We start from the raw sequence: 19,559 nt of genomic DNA on the forward strand, positions 1-19,559 counted from the left end.
TCTTTGTTTGGGATTTTGCAGTCGTCTGCCTGTTGTTGTGTCGGCTGGCGGTACGTTATCAGGCTACTACAAACACACATTAAACTCTACACACACTTTCACGCTGCACCTTTCATTTCCAGCAGGTTGTAAAAATAGAAAGCCCATAAAATCTGACTCTTTCATGTCGGAGCATTAGGCAGGAAGAAAACCATCCACATGTGCAGAGCACTGATGAGCAGCAGCACGGACCTGCTGCACAGCTTAGATTTAATTCATTAATTTTACCAATGAAGCTCAGAGAAAAGGAAAAAAAAAACACCTACATGCTTCAGTTTTCCTCGTACGGGGTGTTGCAGCCAGTTCTGGTTGCATAATATTATCTGCTCTCCTACAAACTCCCACATACTGAAGCAGAAAGCTCGGTGCGAGGCTCAGACAGGAGATGTGTGGGAAGACAGAGATTCAAAGTCAGAGTTCGTCTCATCCTGGTTGAGAATAAATAAGCTTCCTTTAAACGGATTCTGAGTGTAGTAGAGTCTACTCCAAGACGCTGCTAAAATAAACTCGACTCATTAAAGTCTGGGTTTCCGCTGCTTTAATGAAGCGCAGTTTCTACATTCCTCCACGGAGATCAGATTCAGTCTCGTACCAGTGAAGTTGGTCCAAAAACCTCAAGCTGACGTTAGAGCTCGCTACATTTCCAAGTTCAACGTGGCTTTACGTTCACTTACATCTGTCAGTCTCTTCTCCTTCCTTTCTCATATTTTTCCTTTTACTCTCTTCTTTCATCATTTCCTTCCTTTTTCCCTCCTCTTCCATTTTTCCTTCCTTTTCCCTCTCCCATCTTTTCCTTCCTACTTTCCTTCTCTCCCTCCTCTCCTTGTCCCCCTTCTAGCCAGTTTCTTTTCCTCTTGTTGAATATGAGCGTTTGCAGTAAACAAACATTAAAAGGACCAAGGAAGGAAGGAAGAGAACGATGTGTGCTTGTCAGCATTCAGCTCACCTGTAAATTTCAAGTGACGACTTCATTGAGGTCGTATGAGCCATTCTTTTACTTTGGTAAACCAGAGTTTACCTCAAAGCAGCTCTGTGTACACGGCATTTGGCCGTCTTTGTGAGGACATTCATCAACATCAGTGGGTTTCCCCGTGTATTTAGGAAGTACTACTAAGTGCTTAACTAAAACTCTGACCACAGCCTCATTTAAAGTGGGTTTTTTTATTGTTTTTTAAAAATAAATTATTTGGTTTCAGTGGCAGACACCTTCAGCTCACTCATGTTTGGACATTTGGTGCTCTCCTCTTTATGATCAGCTGCAGGTGAAACGTTTAGAGGACATCTGTAAATTGCAGACACATAACCTGCAGTGTTAATACAACACAGGTGTGCATCAAGACTGAAATCCAACTACCATAAAACTGAGTTACAAATTCTTCTGGGTCACTTTGGTTTGAGTTTTTCATAATAAAAGTCAGAGGAGCTGTAAGAAAAGCAGCAGAAAACTCCCATCACATTTCAAAAGCAATGTTTAAAACACAAAAGACAAGCAGTCAGCACTTTATAAAACTCATCTTTATTGATTCAGAGTCATCCCTCCATCCTCGACAATATTTTCTCTGCTGTGTTCTTATAAAAAGCTGAATATGTACATCCTCTTTGTATTTACATTATTTTACATAATTACATCGTCAGAGAGCCTCACACCTGCAAAAAGGTCAACTCTCCTGCCTGAAACGTATCACCTGTTGTCAGGGGAAATGAACAATAGAGCAACTTGCTCGTGGGTTGTTGCCTGGCAACAGCAGCTTATCGGATTAATATCGGTAAAGAGGAATTGTTTTTAATTATTTATCTTATTTTTCTAAATATTTCACAAGCTTAGAAAAACATGCGGAGTGACCCCATGTGCTGCGGCAGGGGGTGGGGAAAAAACACAACTTAAAAAAAGTAATGGAACATATAATGTAGTGCAATGCAAGTTTCTAATGTGAAGTCGTGACGAAAGTACAAACTAATGACAATAAAGTCGATGCACGTGAAAGAGTTTTTGTGCACTTTACATAAACACACAGTCTGAGGAAAGTTTAACAACAAAAACTGTAGCTAACACTAGGCTGCTAAACATCTCCTCATCAATCAGCTTAGTCCTGCACAAGAAGGTGAGAGGGGAAAATGATACAAAATACAGGGTGGAAAAATGTCCTAAAAAATATACACAAACCACTGATCAGACTTAATGCTGATTATCTGATAAATCATAGAAAGACATCAAAAGGTGGCTGGAAAACATAATGTGGAGCGCAGACTCAGAGCATAAATGTGGCTCTTTAAAACCTGCTTTGCTTCTCTAATGAGAAACAAAACAGGTTTTATTTTATGTCGGTAATATGACTTAAAGTAAAAGCACATAATTACTTAGGTATAAAAAATTTTATCCATGGAGGCAGAAAATGTTCACCGAGGTCATGTGAAGTGTTCAAGGGTTGTTTTCACTTTTCTCTTCTTTATTTTAAAAACTGTGTTAATGCTAATGTTAGCAGCTATGTGTAAAGGCGGGAGAGGCCCCAGTCATTCAGGTCTTAGAGAGTGGTGTGCGATTCCGTGGCAATTACTGGTCGCTATGGAAAAATGTGTATTCCCAGACTCGTTGGAGAGTAGTTTCTAGCAACTGCCTGTAGTTTGCAAGGAAGGCGTCGCCTTGTCTGCAAACATCACCAACTATGCAGCTGTTAAACTGAGAAGCACAACACAAACTGGAAACAGAGATAGTTCACCTTCAAAATAAAAGTTGAACCTTTTGAAATGTACGTAGTAAGAAGCAAATTTTCTGTTTTGTGTTGGGGAGCAGTTGGCTAGTGTTTGCAGACAAGTTGGCAACTTCCAAGCGAACTACGGGTGACCACAACAATTTGCTAGCAACACAGTCACAAGGTGGTGCAGCTCAGCCTTCGCGATCAATTTCACAACAGGTAAGTGGTTCATAACCTCTGCACACCTGAATGAATGACAGGTGTGCAGAAGGAAGAAAAATGATACATATAATAAAATAGTACCTAGCAGCAGTCAGCAATCACTTAGCAACCGGTCAGGGGAATATGCAATTTCCCCTAGCAACCAGAGGTTTCCATAGTATCAACAACTGCTCTCTAAGCCTGCGTGACCGAAGCCTAAGCTTTTAAAACATTCAAGACACTCTCATTAATACTGAGCAGAAAAAAGGCCTCTCTCACACACAGAATGAGTTTAACAGCAACAATAACTCCGTACTTACAAAAGCTCGTGTGTGCAGCCCCCACCCCCTTCAGCCCTGACGGCGAGTAAATAACCACAACCCTGAAACTGAAGGCGCTAAATGGAAGTCAGCCACCTTTTGAACTGTTAACTCCTGTGCTTTCCCCACTTTAATACTTCAGTGTCTCAACAGAAACAGGCTAATGCCAGAGCTGAGCAGCAGCCGGTGCCACCCCTTTGAAAATGTTTAGGTTTTTGGCAGAAAGTTGTTGCACTACAAGTAAAACTGCGGCATAAATCATTTGGACATGTGCGTCTGCGAGTGATTTAGCGTGCAGTAAACCAGAGTAATCGCCTTTCTCTCTTTAAAAATAATGTTTCTGTAAAGCTTGACAAAGTTTCCAGTGTTACAACCATTGCAGATGTGAGGCTCTGCCTGTGGCCAACATGTTTCGAGGGTTTAGTCTTCCCTCTTTTTAATGATGGGAAAAGAAGCTTTAATTCCCGAATTTCACCGTTTCCAACAAATTCCAAGCACCAAGCATGTAACTCTACCGCAGGATCAAAACACGCTGTTTAGAGGCAACAGAGATGAAGAATTTGGCTCAGCTGCTGAGAATAAATGTGAAACAATGTGATGGTTTAAAAAAAATACTGACTAAATGTGAGGTTTGGTTTATATGCTGTGACATCGCTCATCGCTGTTGCCTCTAAAAGTTGCCCGTGTCTCTCCAGCTGCCAAGATTTGGTACATTTGCATTGGTTAAACAGAATCTTTGATCTCCTTGTTGGTTCAGCAGCAAAACAAACAAACAAACAAAAACAAATTGTTTGCCCTCGTTCTTCCTCTCATTGGATACATTCAAGAAATCCAACACTTCTCTTACAAGCCGTCCTCTCTGGGCCATTTTGATTGAAATAAATGCACTTGTTTGTCCATTTACATCCATGTTTTTTTGTCCTTGTGGATTTATCAGTCACACTGTTTGAATTATCCACACTGGGTTCATCCACCCGCCTCTGCCAGCCAATCAGGGACGAGCTGTAACATTCACATCAGTTTGACTGACGAGAAGAGTCGGATCCAGTCAGGACTTTGGTCAAAAAAGTCAAAGTGTGATGAGTTTCTGTTACTTTTCTTTAAAAAAAATGAAATAAAATAGCCGACCCCCAAATCCTTAAAAAAAAAAAAAATCTGGGCTTTAACCGCGTTTGATGATGTCACTTCCTCCTCAGTCCGTCTCTTTCTTCTTTTCGTCCAGGTCAAAGTCCAGCACGAGAAGTTTGGTCTCCTCAGTGCCGTTTCTGCTGCCGGCGGCGCACACCAGGCGAGTGTCGGACGCTCTGATTCGCCACACGACTCCACCTGGATCAAAGACGTGATTGGTTTAGCCACAGACATGTGATAACAGGTGAGGACATAAATAAAGTTCAGGTACTTATATATTTATTCTTAATATTTAATAACAGAGTGAATACTGCATCTACCTGCACCATTACTGTTCATTTAGCGTCTTTTCTACTGAAATGTGAATGTATTTAATCTGTTTGTTAGTTCTACATTAAAATGTTGACACTACAAAAAACCACATAATATATAATTGAGTCAGTTACTAAAAATATCTTCTTTGTATCATTTTATATGATGATGAAGTTGAGAATTTATTCATTTTTAATTTGTATATTTTTTGGACTGGGAAACACCGGTTGCTATAGAAACGTGTACTTTCTGACAAGATTGGGTGAAACTGATCCCAAAGAGGTGTATGAGCTACACCGAACACCACACTGTGACTTTAGTTGCTAGCAGACCGCCACGGTAACCTGTAATCTGCATGGAAGGCAAACCACTCACCAATCACGAGTGAAATTGTGAAAAGTGCAGTGCGAATGGGATACAGGCTGCTTGCTTACAAATTAAACGTTGTGCTGTCATGCACATTTCCAGCTGTGCAGGATGGAAGAAGTGACTGACTGCCTTCAAAGTGAAAGAAACCCCTGTGTTTGCAGTTTGTGCATTTTCAAAATTTCACTACAATTCAGTGAATGGCAATCACAGCAGTCTTCAGGCAAAAAAACAACAAACAGAAAAGCAAGCACCACATACCTCTTTGCAAATGAATTGACTCAGTAACAGCCAGAAAAATACATTTTTCCCCTAGCGACCTAAGGTGGCGCGAACTCTTCACCTGATCCTCGGCTCTGCAGCGCCACCACGTCCCGCAGCCAAGCTCCGGTCCGCAGGTCCCACAGTTTGACCGTCCCATCGTCAGAGCTGGACAGGACCAAGCCACGACAGAACTGCAGGCACGTCACCGCCGACTGGTGCTTGTTGGGACCTGAAAAGTACGCATCATTACACCGTGACCCTTGACCTCAACCAGTTGTCTTTACATGAGCAGCCTTTCTTCTCAGCGGTATCACTTTATGCATCCTTTCTTATATGCGCGTCAGCATGTGCATCTCAAATCAAATCAAATCAAATCACTTTTATTGTCACATCACATGTGCAGGTACATTGGTACAGCACATGTGAGTGAAATTCTTGTGTGCGAGCTTCACAAGCAACAGAGTTGTGCAAAATACAATAATGTAAACAAGCAAAATACAAGAATGGCTACATCTGAAACTAATAAATATATGTACAATATATAATAGTATATGCATTTCTGGATGTGTATACTAAATATTTTTCTACGTGTGTGTGTGTGTGTGTGTGTGTGTGTGTGTGTGTGTGTGTGTGTGTGTGTGTGTGTGTGTGTGTGTGTGTGTGTGTGTACACATATTTTCCAAATTAAATAGAGTAAACAATAAATAAAATATATAAAAATATACAGAGTTGAGACATGTGCAAAACAGTGGCATTACTGTACAGTGTGGAGTGCATAATGTTAAAGTTCCAGTAGTGAAGCTGAGGTGTCTATGACGTGTTCAGCAGTCTGATGGCCTGGTGGAAGAAGCTGTCTCTCAGTCTGCTGGTTCGGGACCGGATGCTGCAGAACCTCCTTCCTGATGGAAGTAGTCTGAAGAGTTTATGGCTGGGGTGACTGGAGTCCTTGATGATCCTCCCCGCTTTCCTCAGGCACCGCTTCCTGTAGATGTCTTGGAGGGAGGGAAGCTCACCTCCAATTATCCGTTCAGAGCACCGCACTACTCGCTGGAGAGCTTTGCAGTTGTAGGCGGTGCTGTTGCCATACCAGGTGGTGATGCATCCAGTGAGGATGCTCTCAATGGCACAGTGATAGAAGGTCCTGAGGATGCGGGGGCCCATGCCGAATCTTTTCAGTCTCCTGAGAAAGAAGAGGCGCTGCTGCGCCTTCTTCACTGTTTTGTTTGTGTGTACTGACTATGTAAGATCCTCAGCCAGGTGTACGCCAAGGAACCGGAAGCTGCTCACTCTCTCCACAGCAGCGCCGTTGATGGTGATGGGGGTGTGTACATCTCTGCACCTCCGGAAGTCCACTATCAACTCCTTTGTCTTTGCGACGTTGAGGGTGAGATGGTTGTCTTGACACCAGTGGGTCAGGGCGCTGACCTCCTCCCTGTAAGCCGTCTCATCACCATTGGTGATAAGACCCACCACTGTAGTGTCGTCCGCAAACTTCACAATGATGTTGGAGTTGTCGGTGGCTGTGCAGTCGTAGGTGTAGAGTGAGTACAGGAGAGGGCTCAGTACACACCCCTGTGGAGCACCAGTGTTCAGTGTGATGGGGGATGAGGTGATGCTGCCCAGTCTGACCACTTGGCGTCTGTCAGACAGGAAGCTAAGGATCCAGCTGCAGAGGGAGCTGCTCAGTCCTAGATCCTGCAGTTTCCTGTCCAGCTTCGAGGGAACGATGGTATTGAATGCTGAGCTGTAATCTACAAACAGCATTCTCACATACGTGTCTCTCTTCTCCAGGTGTGACAGGGCAGTGTGTAGTGTCAGGGCTATGGCATCATCAGTGGACCTGTTGTGGCGGTATGCGAACTGTAGAGGATCCAGTGAGTCGGGTAGTGCAGAGCAGATGAAGTCCCTGACCAGCTTCTCGAAGCATTTGCTTACGATGGGGGTCAGGGCTACAGGTCGCCAGTCGTTCAATGAGGAGATGGTGGAGGATTTGGGTACAGGGACGATGGTGGCCATTTTGAAGCAGGCTGGGACTACAGACAGAGAGAGGGAAAGGTTGAAGATGTGCGTGAACACTCCAGCCAGCTGAGCCGCGCATGACTTGAGGACGCGGCCGGGAATCCCGTCCGGACCAGTAGCTTTGCGTGCGTTCACCTTCCTGAAGCACCTCCGCACATCCTCCTCAGACACAGTGTGCGCACTGACGTCATCCGCGGTGCGCACACTGTCCGGTCTCATGGTGTTCGCTGTGTCGAATCTAGCGTAGAATACGTTTAGATCCTCACACAGAGAGGCCGTGGTCTGCGGTGTGCTGGTTTTCCCTCTAAAGTCTGTGATCGTGTTTAGTCCCTGCCACATACTCCGAGGGTTGTCAAACTGTTGCTCCACCCTGTCCCTGTACTCACGTTTGGCTGCTTTGATCGTCTTCCGGAGTTGGTAATGTGCGTGTTTGTAGTCCGATGTGTTCGCGGAGGCAAAGGCGGTGTTCCGTGCCGCGCGAACATCTCCGTTAATCCAGGGTTTTTGATTTGGGAAGGATTTAACTGTTCTGGATGGGACGACATCTTCCACGCATTTCCTGATAAATCCGCAGACTGAGTCTGTGTACTCGTCAATGTCCCTAGCAGCCACGTGAAACATTTCCCAGTCCGCGTGATCAAAACAGTTCCGCAGCGCAGACTCCGATTGGTCCGTCCAACAGTGCACCGCCCTCCGGGTTGGAGCTTCCTGTTTCAGCTTCTGCCTGTAGGCGGGCAGGAGCAGGATGGAGCGGTGATCTGATTGGCCGAATGGGGCGCGGGGGAGGGCTTTGTACGCATCCCGGAAAGAGGTGTAGCAGTGGTCGAGTAGCCGATCTCCACGGGTGTTAAAGTGGATGTGTTGGTGGAGTTTGGGTGAGACTTTCTTCAGGTTTCCCTTATTAAAGTCCCCGGTCGTGATAAACGCTGCCTCTGGGTGTGCGGTTTCCTCGCTGCTGATCGCGCTGTACAGTTCCCTGAGTGCTCGGTCAGTGTCAGCTTGTGGGGGAATGTAAACAGCCGTAATAATCACTGCTGTAAATTCCCTCGGTAGCCAGAATGGCCGGCACTTAATCATCAGGTACTCCAGGTCCGGTGAGCAGAAGGATTTGACCGGGTGCACGTTCGCATAATCACACCAGCTGTTGTTGATCATGAAACATACACCACCGCCTCTGCTTTTCCCAGTAAATCTTCATATAACACCTGATTTCACTGAGTTGTAAATTCTCATATTGAATCATTTCCTCCTCCTTTGGCTCTAAAATATTTGCTGCTTAAAATATTCACTGCTGGACAGATTTCCAAAAAGAAAAAAAGAGAGAAAGTACATGGACATTTACAGTCCCTGAAAATAAAGTTCAGTACCACTGGCAGCGAGTCCAACTTTTCATCCAGTCACCAAAAACCCTTGAAACCACTCACATTCCCTTTAGCTGTACTTTCTGGCTAAATCCATGTGGCTCGAATTGCCCGCACATGTGAGCTTAACAGATGAAAAGCAAACGCTGTGAAATCCACAACTCGTTAAACCAACCATAAAAGACTAAACAGGCCGTCACAGACTTTGCATGAAAGTATCCTCAGAACTCGTAGCAACAAACACCCTGTGGTTTGTTTTATTTCTCACGAGTCTGACCACAGCTCAGGTTCACTTTCTGCCTCAGACCTTAATGTAGCCTGGGAAATGGTTAGCCACGCAGGACACAGTTACTGGGGTTCTAAATGTGCAGTTTTATTGTCAATGATGACTGAACAAACCAAAAAAATGTCCTTTGACCTTCACTTTTGTCAAACAGCGGCCATATGGACTTGTACTGAACATCTACAGCACGAGAGGCAACGTGGCAAAGTAACAGAATAACCTATTAAACAAAGATGCGCCACTACAATACGAGGAATAAAAGAAATGAAATGAAATACAAAACACAAAAATACGGCAGTGGCCTCTGTATTCCACAGAAATCTCAGCTCACTTGCAATACTGGAGCACACAGACGATCTCGCAGCTTATCCCTAAAATGGCCGCTCCACGCTGCACATACAGGTCCAACAATTTAACTCCTTCACAACATTCCCGTTTCTTTTTTGGAAAACTGCAGTTAACCCTTAAGCACTGCCCCCCCCCCCCCAGTTTGATGTCTGTGTTTGCTCTCCTGCATGCAGTAATTTCAGTAGCTTGGCCACAGCTGATTGTGTTGCAGATTTTATTAACAGAAAATTCCACCACAGATGAAATTTTAGTTAATGCTTCAGAGCAGGGAGCAGAAAAACATCTACTATCACACAACATTGTGTTTAACTTAGACATGAAAACATAACAGTCTTAATCGTTTGAATACATTTCACTGAAAGCACAACTTATAAACACTGTGAAGAGAGACCTGAAGCTGCAGGGGAAGCTGTTGAGAAACTAGTCGATATAAATTCGAACCCTCAGAATAAAATTGCAGATACAACAGGTGGAAATTAGTTTATTCTGACAAGTTGTTGGTTCAGCTTCAGAGAGTGAGATGCTCAGTAGTTCAGGAGGGGCTCAGAATAGAGCTGCAGGCAAGTCCTACTGGTAGAAGGCCTAAACATGCTGGTGAGATTATGTCTTTAAGGTGATTTCATGCAATGTCTACCAGAAGGGGACCCTGGGGCAGAGAATGGGTCTCTTTATGTGGATTGAGAGCACCTCTGTACCACCAAAATGAGCAAGAGGAGGTAGCTGGAAAGAGGGGGTCTCATGTTTTGTTTTTTTGTTTTTCTATAGGAAGCCCATAAAAAAGATGAGAAGCTCTTGGAGTTTCCTCTCAAGCTGAGTCACATCCAGGCTGCAGCCAGGTCAGACATCACTTCATATTATTCACATGTTAAATACTACAGTTGTCCACATACACCACTACATTTCTCCATCAACCTGTTTGGTGGGGATTTATTTATTATAGTCCTTCCCATCATTTTATTACTTCTCTACAGAATCTGAGTGAACACCGCCCCCTGCTGGTTTCTTTTCAGTCCTTCATTTGATACTTAAATTACACCAGACACAAAATGAATGAAACCAAAGCAGAAATGAGGCTACATGGATTTGTTTTCCTTCCTTTGGTAGGATCTCATTGGAAACATTGGATGCTGAGCTGCATTTGCTGACATCTCGCACACACTCAGTGGAGGAGAGCATCCAGAGAGACACAGAGCTGCTGCAGCAACTGGACAGCTTTCTGCAGGTAACACACATAGCAGTATTTTAGTTTTATATAATCTTTAAATAAGTGTGTAGTTTAAAAAATTATTTTGTGCCTATTATGTTTGTCTCAGCATGCCACATCATCTCTCTGCTCACTCCGCGGCAGTCGGCAACAGCTAAAGAGGGAAGGCAGCGAGCTGATCGACTTTTTCTGCGAGGACAGAGACACTTTCAGGCTGGACGACTGTTTCAGCATCTTCCACACCTTCTGCTCCAGGTTCACAAATGCTGTCAAGGTACAACTATGAATGCAAATCCATTACACGAGCTGTACAACAATCCACACAAGATCCAGTAGATGTGGTTAAAACTGTTGGTATACTTCAACTGATACATTAGTCTTCATCCCATATTTAATAACACTTCTGATTTACAGTGAAACATATTAGTTTCTAAACCTTCTGTTTTGTGTGATTGCCAACAATTTCACCATTGTTGGCTTTTTGGCTCAAGTGTGTCTCTATTGCCTCTGAGTAGTTTGAATTCCCAAACCCTTCTCTCACGATGAGCTGTTGACAGAGACACAAATACCAGACCATAAATCAGGCATAAGAGGAGATGTTGTATTTAAGGCCCAAGGGTTCACAGTTTGTTTTATTTTTTTGATTTGTTTTGTTTGCTTTGCTTTGATTTGTGCATCAGGATCTGAATTTTTTTTTCAACATGCATAATATCTGTAGGCTATGGAGGACCAGAAGAGTCACGCGCATCAGGAAAATAACTTCTTTCTCTTTTTGAAGGAGAACATGGAGAGGGAGGCGAAGGAGGCGGCTCGTCGTCAGCGGATACAAGAGCTGGAGGAGAAGAAGAGGCACTCCTGGGCTGGAGGAGAAAAGGTAGGATGATGTACGCAGACACTGTAAAACAAAGTCAATCAAAGATGTCTAACGATGATCCACTCTCTGTTCCCGTTATAGGTGGATGGAGTCTTTGGGCTGCGCTGCCACAGTGAGCTTGACATGTCCACTGCTTTGTCGCGGCATGACGAGGCCGGACTGTTGATGGAGCTCCTGACCCCTAGGTCCCACCCTCGCTCACCAGTGAACAACTCCCACAGTCCTCTGGGACGTGCTGTGAGCTTACGTCGTTCCCGAAAGTCTCCATCCTGCTCACCATCTATTGCTGCTGAGCAGGAACTAAGCACTTTCCTGGAAAAGGCGACTGATCGCAAAAACATTCAGCAAAGAGGCAAAGGGAGCAGTTTTCCATCTCCCTCAAGTCCAGGATTCCCAGTGTCCACCCAGGCAGCACCACAAAACTCCTCATCACCTTCCAAAAGGAGTCCAAAAAACAAAAACCATGCAACTGCCACTTACCTCAGCCAAAATGCTACCCAGACGTGTGCAAATGCCACTAATCCTGCAAATGAACTTGCAGTCAAACCTACCTCTGACTCAAACCAGCAATCTGAACACAACAACAAAAGCAGCAGTGATCAACCTGGCATGGGTTTAAGCAGCCATGCAACACTTACAACAAGCAAACCAAAAGATGTTGAACTGGTTTTAACTCAGCAGACTGACTGCACTGATAAGAGCTTTCAGCAGAGCACCACTGCTACAGGAAACATGGTGGTGGTTTTAGACAAATGCACGTTGGTTCCTGAGCTAAAAGTGTTTGGCAGTGGCGACACCCTCACAAGTCATAGCGAAAACAGACATGTCGGTCTTCATCAAGATGATGTGACAATCACAGATTTGGAAGAAGAGAAAGGGGATGAATTGCAAGTTGATAAGGTGCAGAATAATGGCCAACTGATTGTAAATACAAAACAATCTGATGAGCAAGTCTGTGAGCTCAGCTCTTCTTCAACACCAAGAGAGGGCGATGAGGGGCAAGAGGATAAGGTGGTTGTATGGTGTGTCACGGGTGTGTGCGAGGCTACAAGTGACACACAAAGCACCTATGCAGAAACTGAAAAAGATCAGCATAAGGGTGACAACCAAGGAGGAAACAAACAAACTTCCTCTGCTTTAGCCAATGACATGCCTTCAGAACCTCAACCGGCCAATGAAAAACCAGTGCCTGTACCCATCAGCAGCCAACCAGTGCCTGTCCCCCGCTGTGATGACACATCACTGCTAGTTTCTTCCTCTGTGTGGCGCCCGAAAGAACCTCCAACACCTAATGTAGTGCCTGCTCTCACAGCAGATGCTTCTGAGAAAGATAAAGAACTGGAGGAAGAGGAAGAAGTGTCCACCAACGGGAACAGTGATGGAGTGACCGTCTCAAAACAATCAACAGAAGAGAAAAGCAAAAACAACATGGCATCTAAAGACTCAACCAGTAAAACTGCAAAAGCAGCTTCCTCCACCAAAGTAAAAGCAGAACCAGCAACTCCATCTAAACTACCCAGCAAGAGCCTTCCTACGTCTAAAGTCCAAACTAATGGGAAGAAACCTACCCCAAACACTATCTCTGCATCTGGCAAATCCAAATCTATCCGGACCCTCACAACCTCCGAGAACAAGGACATGAGGAGGGTTGTGCCAATATCCAGGACCAACAGAAGTCCATCCAGAATCAAACATACAGAGAAGAATCGAGGCTCCTCCAGCACCGCAGTGCCCACCAGTCTGACTCCCTCAAAACGAAGCAGTGCTTCCCCTCGACGAGTAGCGAGGCCTGCAAATGCTCCTTCATCCCGACAATCTGGGATCCCCAAGACTTTGGATCCAAAGGACTCAAAGAACCAGAATGTTTCAGGTACTCAGCCATCTGCCCGAGAACAGAACAAGGACTTTCAAGGAAAGATGTCCAGCCAAAAGCCCTTAATGAAACCTAAAGCCCAGCAGGAGGAGAAGATCTGTCGCTCCACACTGCGGGCACTCTCTCAGGGTGGAAGAAGTGGAGCAGGAGGCAGCGTCAGTGCTCCTGCCACTCCTTTGCGCAAAGCCACTAGCTCTTCATCATCTGTGTTTCCGGGTTTTGCACGGAGCACAGCCTCTTCTTCTTTCAGACGTACTCACACCAACCTTGCTGTTCCTGCTGCTTCCCACTCCCCCAACATTGAGTCAGACCCCTCCCCCAAACCTTCTTCCAAGACCTCCTCCCCTGTTACCCCATCCAGCACCTCCTTGCCTATTACGCGATCAAGATCACTAAGAGTCCATGCGTCAGCAAGATCCTCAGATGTCCAAAAACTCTCCCCCTCCTCACAGAGGAAGTCTCAGAGCGTCAAATCATCTCCTCGTGCATTGCGCCACGACTTGCTGGCTCCCCCTAAAGGCCACAGACGGAATGACAGTGACAGTGACAAGTCCGCTCATTCTCAGGACTCGGTCTTGCCCACAAGGCCGCGCTGGAGATAAACTCTTGGTTGTTTTGCTTTGAGGATTTTTTCCTAATCACTCCTCCTTCAGGAAAGTCAGGAGATACACTCCATTATGAAATGTAGATACCTTTTAAAATGTTCAAGTTTAATTTGAGTAACAAAGGAAGATACAATGAGATTGTCTCGTATGGATTTAAATCTTGTTTGTTACCTTGTTTGTTTGTTATTATAAGGTTTAAGTGCAGCGGAGCTGAAAAGTTCACTACGTTTTCTTTGTACTATATAGTCCTTGTAATGTACTTTAAACAACCACAGAGGGGAAAAAAAACTTGTTTTCAAGGTATATTTGTATTCTTTCTAAATCTATTAATTGAGAGTACATTCCAAGATTAATGACAATAATGACCTCTCCTCACGACCTCAGGAAAGCCGATGTCTTATCAGAAATCACAGACCTTTTTGTTTTGGTCAGAGTGAAGCTCTGAGATCTCTGGATGAGTCGGGAAATGACTACAGCCTGTGACGTGATTGCTAACAAGCTTTCAGTCAAAACCACACTAACACTAGCAGTTCTGAATACTTTGGTGGCCGTAGCCATGACTTGATCTCTCCTATTAGGCCTACAGACACTTGAGTCAGTCTGTCCGTTAATCCACAGACTAAAGGCTCCTACTATGAGAGTAAGGGGTACGCCGTATTGTATGAAAGAAACTATTACAACCAACATACAAACTGCAAATTTGAACACTGAATTGAAAGGAGGGGAGCTAAAAAACAGAGTGAATAAAATCTAATTTCATTTTATTTGTACTCCCTTTGAGTTATTCCTGTGGTACTTTTTCCTTTTTGAAAGAGAAATATCTGCAGCTATAAAGATGTACATCTTTGGAGTATCCTGAAAATTCTGCAGTTTTTAAAGGTCATGTGACTGAATGCCTTTTCGATTCACAAGCACCTTTAACTGCATGAACCGTGCTGCAGAATCTCTTTAATCCAGGCTGGACTTCTGTAGAAATAATAATATTACTACAATACTAATTGTGTTTTTATAAAGCCTGACATAACTAATCTTTGAGAGCGGTGGGGTCTTTTTTAAAAAACACGATCAGTTTAAACAAGGAGATATTTATAACTCTGATTAAAAACAGACACTTTCTGTCTGACTTGGAAAATTCAAGTTGTGTTTTCATATGAGGACATTTTTATGTTTATCTGTCTTTATTTATGTATGTATGTGATGTTTCCCTACTAATTAATAAAGCATTGTTCCTCAGTCACTCTGCGCACTTCATTCAAAGACTGTATTGCACTTTTTCCTGCCAGAAGACAATGTTTTAATTGAAATAGACTGAAATATCTCGCTTCAAGTGGATGAATGTCTGGAAACATTCACTTTAAAACCAAGCACATTTGAAACTATATACACATTTCCTATTCTTACAGCTGCATTTTGTATCTAATCTTGAGCAGAACGTCTGTGTGTCTGCACCTCTCATTAATTCTGGTCTTGTATCATATTTAAAACAGAGAAACTAAAGCAATCGAGACCATCATCAATCTCAAAATCATCCATTTTTATAGTTCTTAGAGTTCAAGAAACAAGCACAAATGTGTTTTTGCTTCTAGGTTTTCTGTAGTGATGTAACAACGCTGAAGCTAAAGTAACTGTAGTGATTTGTGTAGAGGAAAACGTCTCTGTGGCAACATCACTGCCAACGTGTTCATCTTGAATGTGTTATTAGACTTAAAAAAAACAACCTTTACAAGTATCTTTGATTTCTTTAAACACTGTAATAAGAATTGTGCTTTCAGGCGTTACTGCTGTTCTCTGAATATTTGTCAAGTCTAAAACCTTCTCTGTAACCCCTACAGATGGCTGTGTGTAGAAAATCCCAGTAGTTTCTGAAATACTCAGAGCAGCCTGTGTAATACCAACAACCAAACCTGTTAAACTTCTTTTCCATATCTACGTCCATAAATGCGTGGAGCTACTGCTATGTGATTGGCTAATTAAATATTTGCATTGGTGAGCAGTTGTACATATTTGAGTTAATGTAATTGTGCTTCAGGATCCGTTTAGTCTCCATGCAGGAAATGATTTCTCTTTTAGCACACAAACACAGTGTGGTGATCAGCAATAGGTGAAAAGATGGTGTGGAAAGCTGCATCTCATCAAAAAAACACACCAAATGAAATCGAGGGTTACAGCAAGAGGAAGGAAGTAATGAAGTACAAATACTTTGTTACTGTAATGATGTCACCGTTCACTGAGGACTCACACGCAGGACTCTTCACTTTGAGGAGAAATAGTTTATTACAGCAGGTATGTGTACAGACAGTGCAGGGAATTGTGCTATATACAAGTGTGACGGGGTCCAGGCTCCAGGAAATCCAAGGTGGGGAGGACAGGGAAAGCTTCTCTTCGCTCACTCACTGCTCGCTATAGCCACTCTCCAATCATTCAAAACTAAGGATCTGCTCAGGAAAACAGGGCCACGTCCAGAGGAACTAAACACAGAGTGTACACATTAGAATGAAGGCACAGAAATAGCAAGAGTCTAATGCTAAGAGACCTTTAGGAGACCTTCATTACTTTAGGTTTAACACCTTTAAGGGGAGTTATTATTTTGTCACTGCGAGCCTCAAATCAAACTGCTTTGAGATTAAACAGTAACACATGGAATTCATTCCTGTTGGTGTATTAATCACCAGCAATATCACAGAAAAAGAAATAAAAGTGGCAAAACTATGTGTCATAGTCAGGGCTTAAAGTGTTCTTGCTTTTGGCCCAACGACTGATTGTAAAGCTCACATGTAAGTCTTCATGTTTTTAAATCAGATATTGGTTCTGTACATGTGACATTATGTTTTTTCATATCCTGAAACGTGCTGCTAAACAAACTGAGGCAGACTAACTGTGCTATTTAAAGGTTGCAGGTTAGTGCAGGATAAACAGGTTAGTTTGCTGCAGAACAGTGTGTGACTGCTGCACAGTGGCTGTGGTTTCATGCTCAGAGTTTGGTTACATCAAGTGTAGCAGAGATGAGTTTGAAGTTAAGATTCACTGAATTTCACCTTCATACCAGCTGAATAGTGTCTAATAAAAAGAGCATAAACAGTTTACTGTCAGTGTAGAGGATGGAAATCAGTTCAACTAATGAAACATCTGCTGACATCTGGTTGAATTCACTTGTGTAAATCCACAAAGAGCAGCAGGTCAGCTGATCACAGCCTGTACATTCAGAAAATCTACTGGAGCTCTCAGCAGTAATTATACTGAGTCGTGAATGTTTTCCCCACACTGAGCCGTTGCAACTGATTTTAGGGTTCCTCCACCTGCTGAATCCACTTTAACCCCTGACTGCCCATTTTACTGTTTAGAGACAAAGTCACCTTCTACAATGTAGGCAACAAAAAATAGAGCCTTTTTCCTAGTGTAAGTCCAGAAACTCACCTCAGACATGTTGTTCTTTTCCTCACTCCACCGCAATCCTGGAGAAACGCCCCTCTCTGTAGCTTTGCTTCAGCATTTAATAGTGAGTGAGTCCTGCTCCCGTGTCATTCCCTCCATGTCTCGCCTCGACCTTCATGATCCCTGCTATAAATCAAGTTTTCATTCAAATCAAACAAACATGTACTGAGTCAGCTTTTGGCTCCAACCTCTTTACACCGGCTGCTCGGCCTTGACAGCACAAGGTCCTGGACCACGTTTACACGTCTTCATAAGTTAACAGATGTGAAGTATTTTCACATACGGCCCTTAAAGCTTCTGTTAAAACGTTCCACAAAACTTGGTTTAATCAATGTGTGATGTTAAACTGAACCATCAGCTGATGGAAATGTTTATTATTAAACTCCTCGCCTTCATCTGTTTGAAGTTTAACAGGTACACGTCCTTCACTCAGAACATCCTCAAAAGCAGATGCAACAGATGCTGCTGCCTTGGTTTGAAGACACCTGCATGCATACTTGGAAAATCCATCTGTACATGTCAGTAAGTGTCTCACATTATCATTATCTGCACAATATTCACCCATATCAGCCAAATCAGCCTCAAACTGTTTGTCAGTTCCACTAATCAAAACTCTGTTTCTGGGGAAAAGTCTTCTTGCTGGTTAATAACAAAGAAATAAACTGTTGGTAGATCCACTTTTTACAACGAATCATCCATCAATAAAAATCTAACTCAGTTCCAAAACAACAAATTCAACATTCATATAAAAAATCCAACCCTGCAGGGATCAAACATCTGATCAAACACCAGGGTTGGACACAGACTTTCTAATCTGACATCACAAAGTTATTCTGAAGCTGTAAATCTAATTAAAAACTCCCCAAAACTACTAAGAGAAAACCCTTAAAAGGTTCAGTGATAGAAGGAAAATCCTTTACATGTAAAATCAACAGAGGTTCCTGATAAACAGACTAATAAATGAAGAATAACTGAACAGTTTCTGTGTCATGAGTAAAATTTCAGTGAGTATGAATCATCTCCAGGAAGTAAAAAGGGTTGGAGCTCAGCATCAGTCAGAAGAGGAAGATGAGGTGATGAAGAAGAGAGTGTTCAGTGGAAAAAGGCCAGTGAGTTCATGTAAATGCTGCTTCTGTCACGATCTGGTACAGGGATTCAAACGCAGAGCGGTAAGGTATCTCCAAGGTGTAGTTTATTTACAGTGCCAGTGCAATATATGTACAGTGAAGGGATCCAAAACTCCGGGGGAATCACAGGGTAACTCGCTCACGTCTTCTTCGCTCACACTCACACACGTTCCCGCAGCAGGGAGGTCGCAGGTCCCGGGGGGGAGATGTTAGGGGTACAATCATCCAGCGACGAGAGGATCTGTGTTCCAGCCTCAAATAGTGCTCCCGGTGATGATGGGTGAGTGTTGTCAGGTGTGTGTGTGGGCCAAGGGCAGGAGCCCACAGTGAGCTCCGCCCAGGCAGAGAGGGAAAGAACAGAAACAGCAATTGTAGCCTTGTAGGGCCGACCGGGCAGGCACGGATACCATGACAGCTTCTGCTGTAAGAAACAGACCTAAAAGTGAACAAATGCTTCATGATTCTCATTTCTATCCATCATCTTGAACACTGACTATAAATGTGTTCACTTCATTATTGTGTGATTTGGTTTCTTCACGTGTCTCCTTCAGTGCAAATAAAGGACTGTTAGAGTGTGTGCTGTGTGTTTGTCTGAAGCATGACAATCCTTTCCAACAAGTATTTCCAGCTGTTTGTCTCCACTCTGCACTTTAGTCTTTCTTCCTGTCATGTCTGTGTTTGTCCACCAGGTGTCTCCCTCAGCTCATTTTCTCCAAATCAGAAGCTTCAGATTTGTGGAGACGCTCTGCCTGCCAGACACAGCTCAGGGCAAAGGAACATGTCTATCCTCCACAATATACAGACCTGTGTTATTTAGTTCAACAGTCCCCAACCTTTTTGTGTGTCACCGACCGGCTATTAAGGTGTTGTTGATAAATACAACAAAATAAAACCAGTATCGGTACAAAAAAATGTTTTCTTCTCTTGCTGCCTGGTCTGTCTGGGGCCCGGGGGTTGGGGAACACTGATTTGGTTTTTTATATTTAAATGTATAAATAAGTGAGTGTGATCAAGCTTTTCATCTCAAAAAGACATTAAATGTCATCACTGTAGATACAATAATAATAATAATAATAATAATAATAATAATAATAATAATAATAATAATGA

At 43.4% G+C, this 19,559-nt stretch overlaps 1 protein-coding gene and 2 long non-coding RNA genes across 4 annotated transcripts in view; 1 reads left to right on the forward strand and 2 right to left on the reverse strand.

Annotated features, from left to right (window-relative positions):
- Positions 1 to 1,536: 1,536 nt before the first annotated feature.
- Positions 1,537 to 5,672, reverse strand: LOC120718444. The gene is made up of 2 exons (XR_005692491.1): positions 5,403 to 5,672; positions 1,537 to 4,579 (listed from the first exon to the last, which is right to left on the reverse strand). It is a non-coding gene; the product is annotated as an uncharacterized LOC120718444 (long non-coding RNA).
- Positions 5,673 to 9,764: 4,092 nt separating this feature from the next.
- LOC120718436 (mucin-5AC-like) overlaps positions 9,765 to 19,559 on the forward strand; it is a 28,632-nt gene continuing 18,837 nt past the window's right edge. Inside the window, exons 1-5 of one of the 2 annotated variants that reach the window (XM_040006988.1) lie at positions 9,765 to 10,170; positions 10,439 to 10,556; positions 10,648 to 10,812; positions 11,317 to 11,412; positions 11,494 to 12,078. In XM_040006988.1, the coding sequence (XP_039862922.1) occupies positions 11,323 to 11,412; positions 11,494 to 12,078 (675 nt within the window). In that variant the 5' untranslated portion in view covers positions 9,765 to 10,170; positions 10,439 to 10,556; positions 10,648 to 10,812; positions 11,317 to 11,322. Of the gene's footprint in view, positions 10,171 to 10,438; positions 10,557 to 10,647; positions 10,813 to 11,316; positions 11,413 to 11,493; positions 15,124 to 19,559 lie in introns of those variants that run through there. The other variant, XM_040006987.1, reaches the window with a different exon arrangement.
- LOC120718447 lies at positions 16,141 to 19,527 on the reverse strand. The gene is made up of 2 exons (XR_005692494.1): positions 17,305 to 19,527; positions 16,141 to 16,358 (listed from the first exon to the last, which is right to left on the reverse strand). It is a non-coding gene; the product is annotated as an uncharacterized LOC120718447 (long non-coding RNA).

Source organism: Simochromis diagramma, unplaced genomic scaffold (assembly GCF_900408965.1).
Source record: "Simochromis diagramma unplaced genomic scaffold, fSimDia1.1 OVJJ01000141.1, whole genome shotgun sequence".
NCBI lineage: Eukaryota > Metazoa > Chordata > Actinopteri > Cichliformes > Cichlidae > Simochromis > Simochromis diagramma.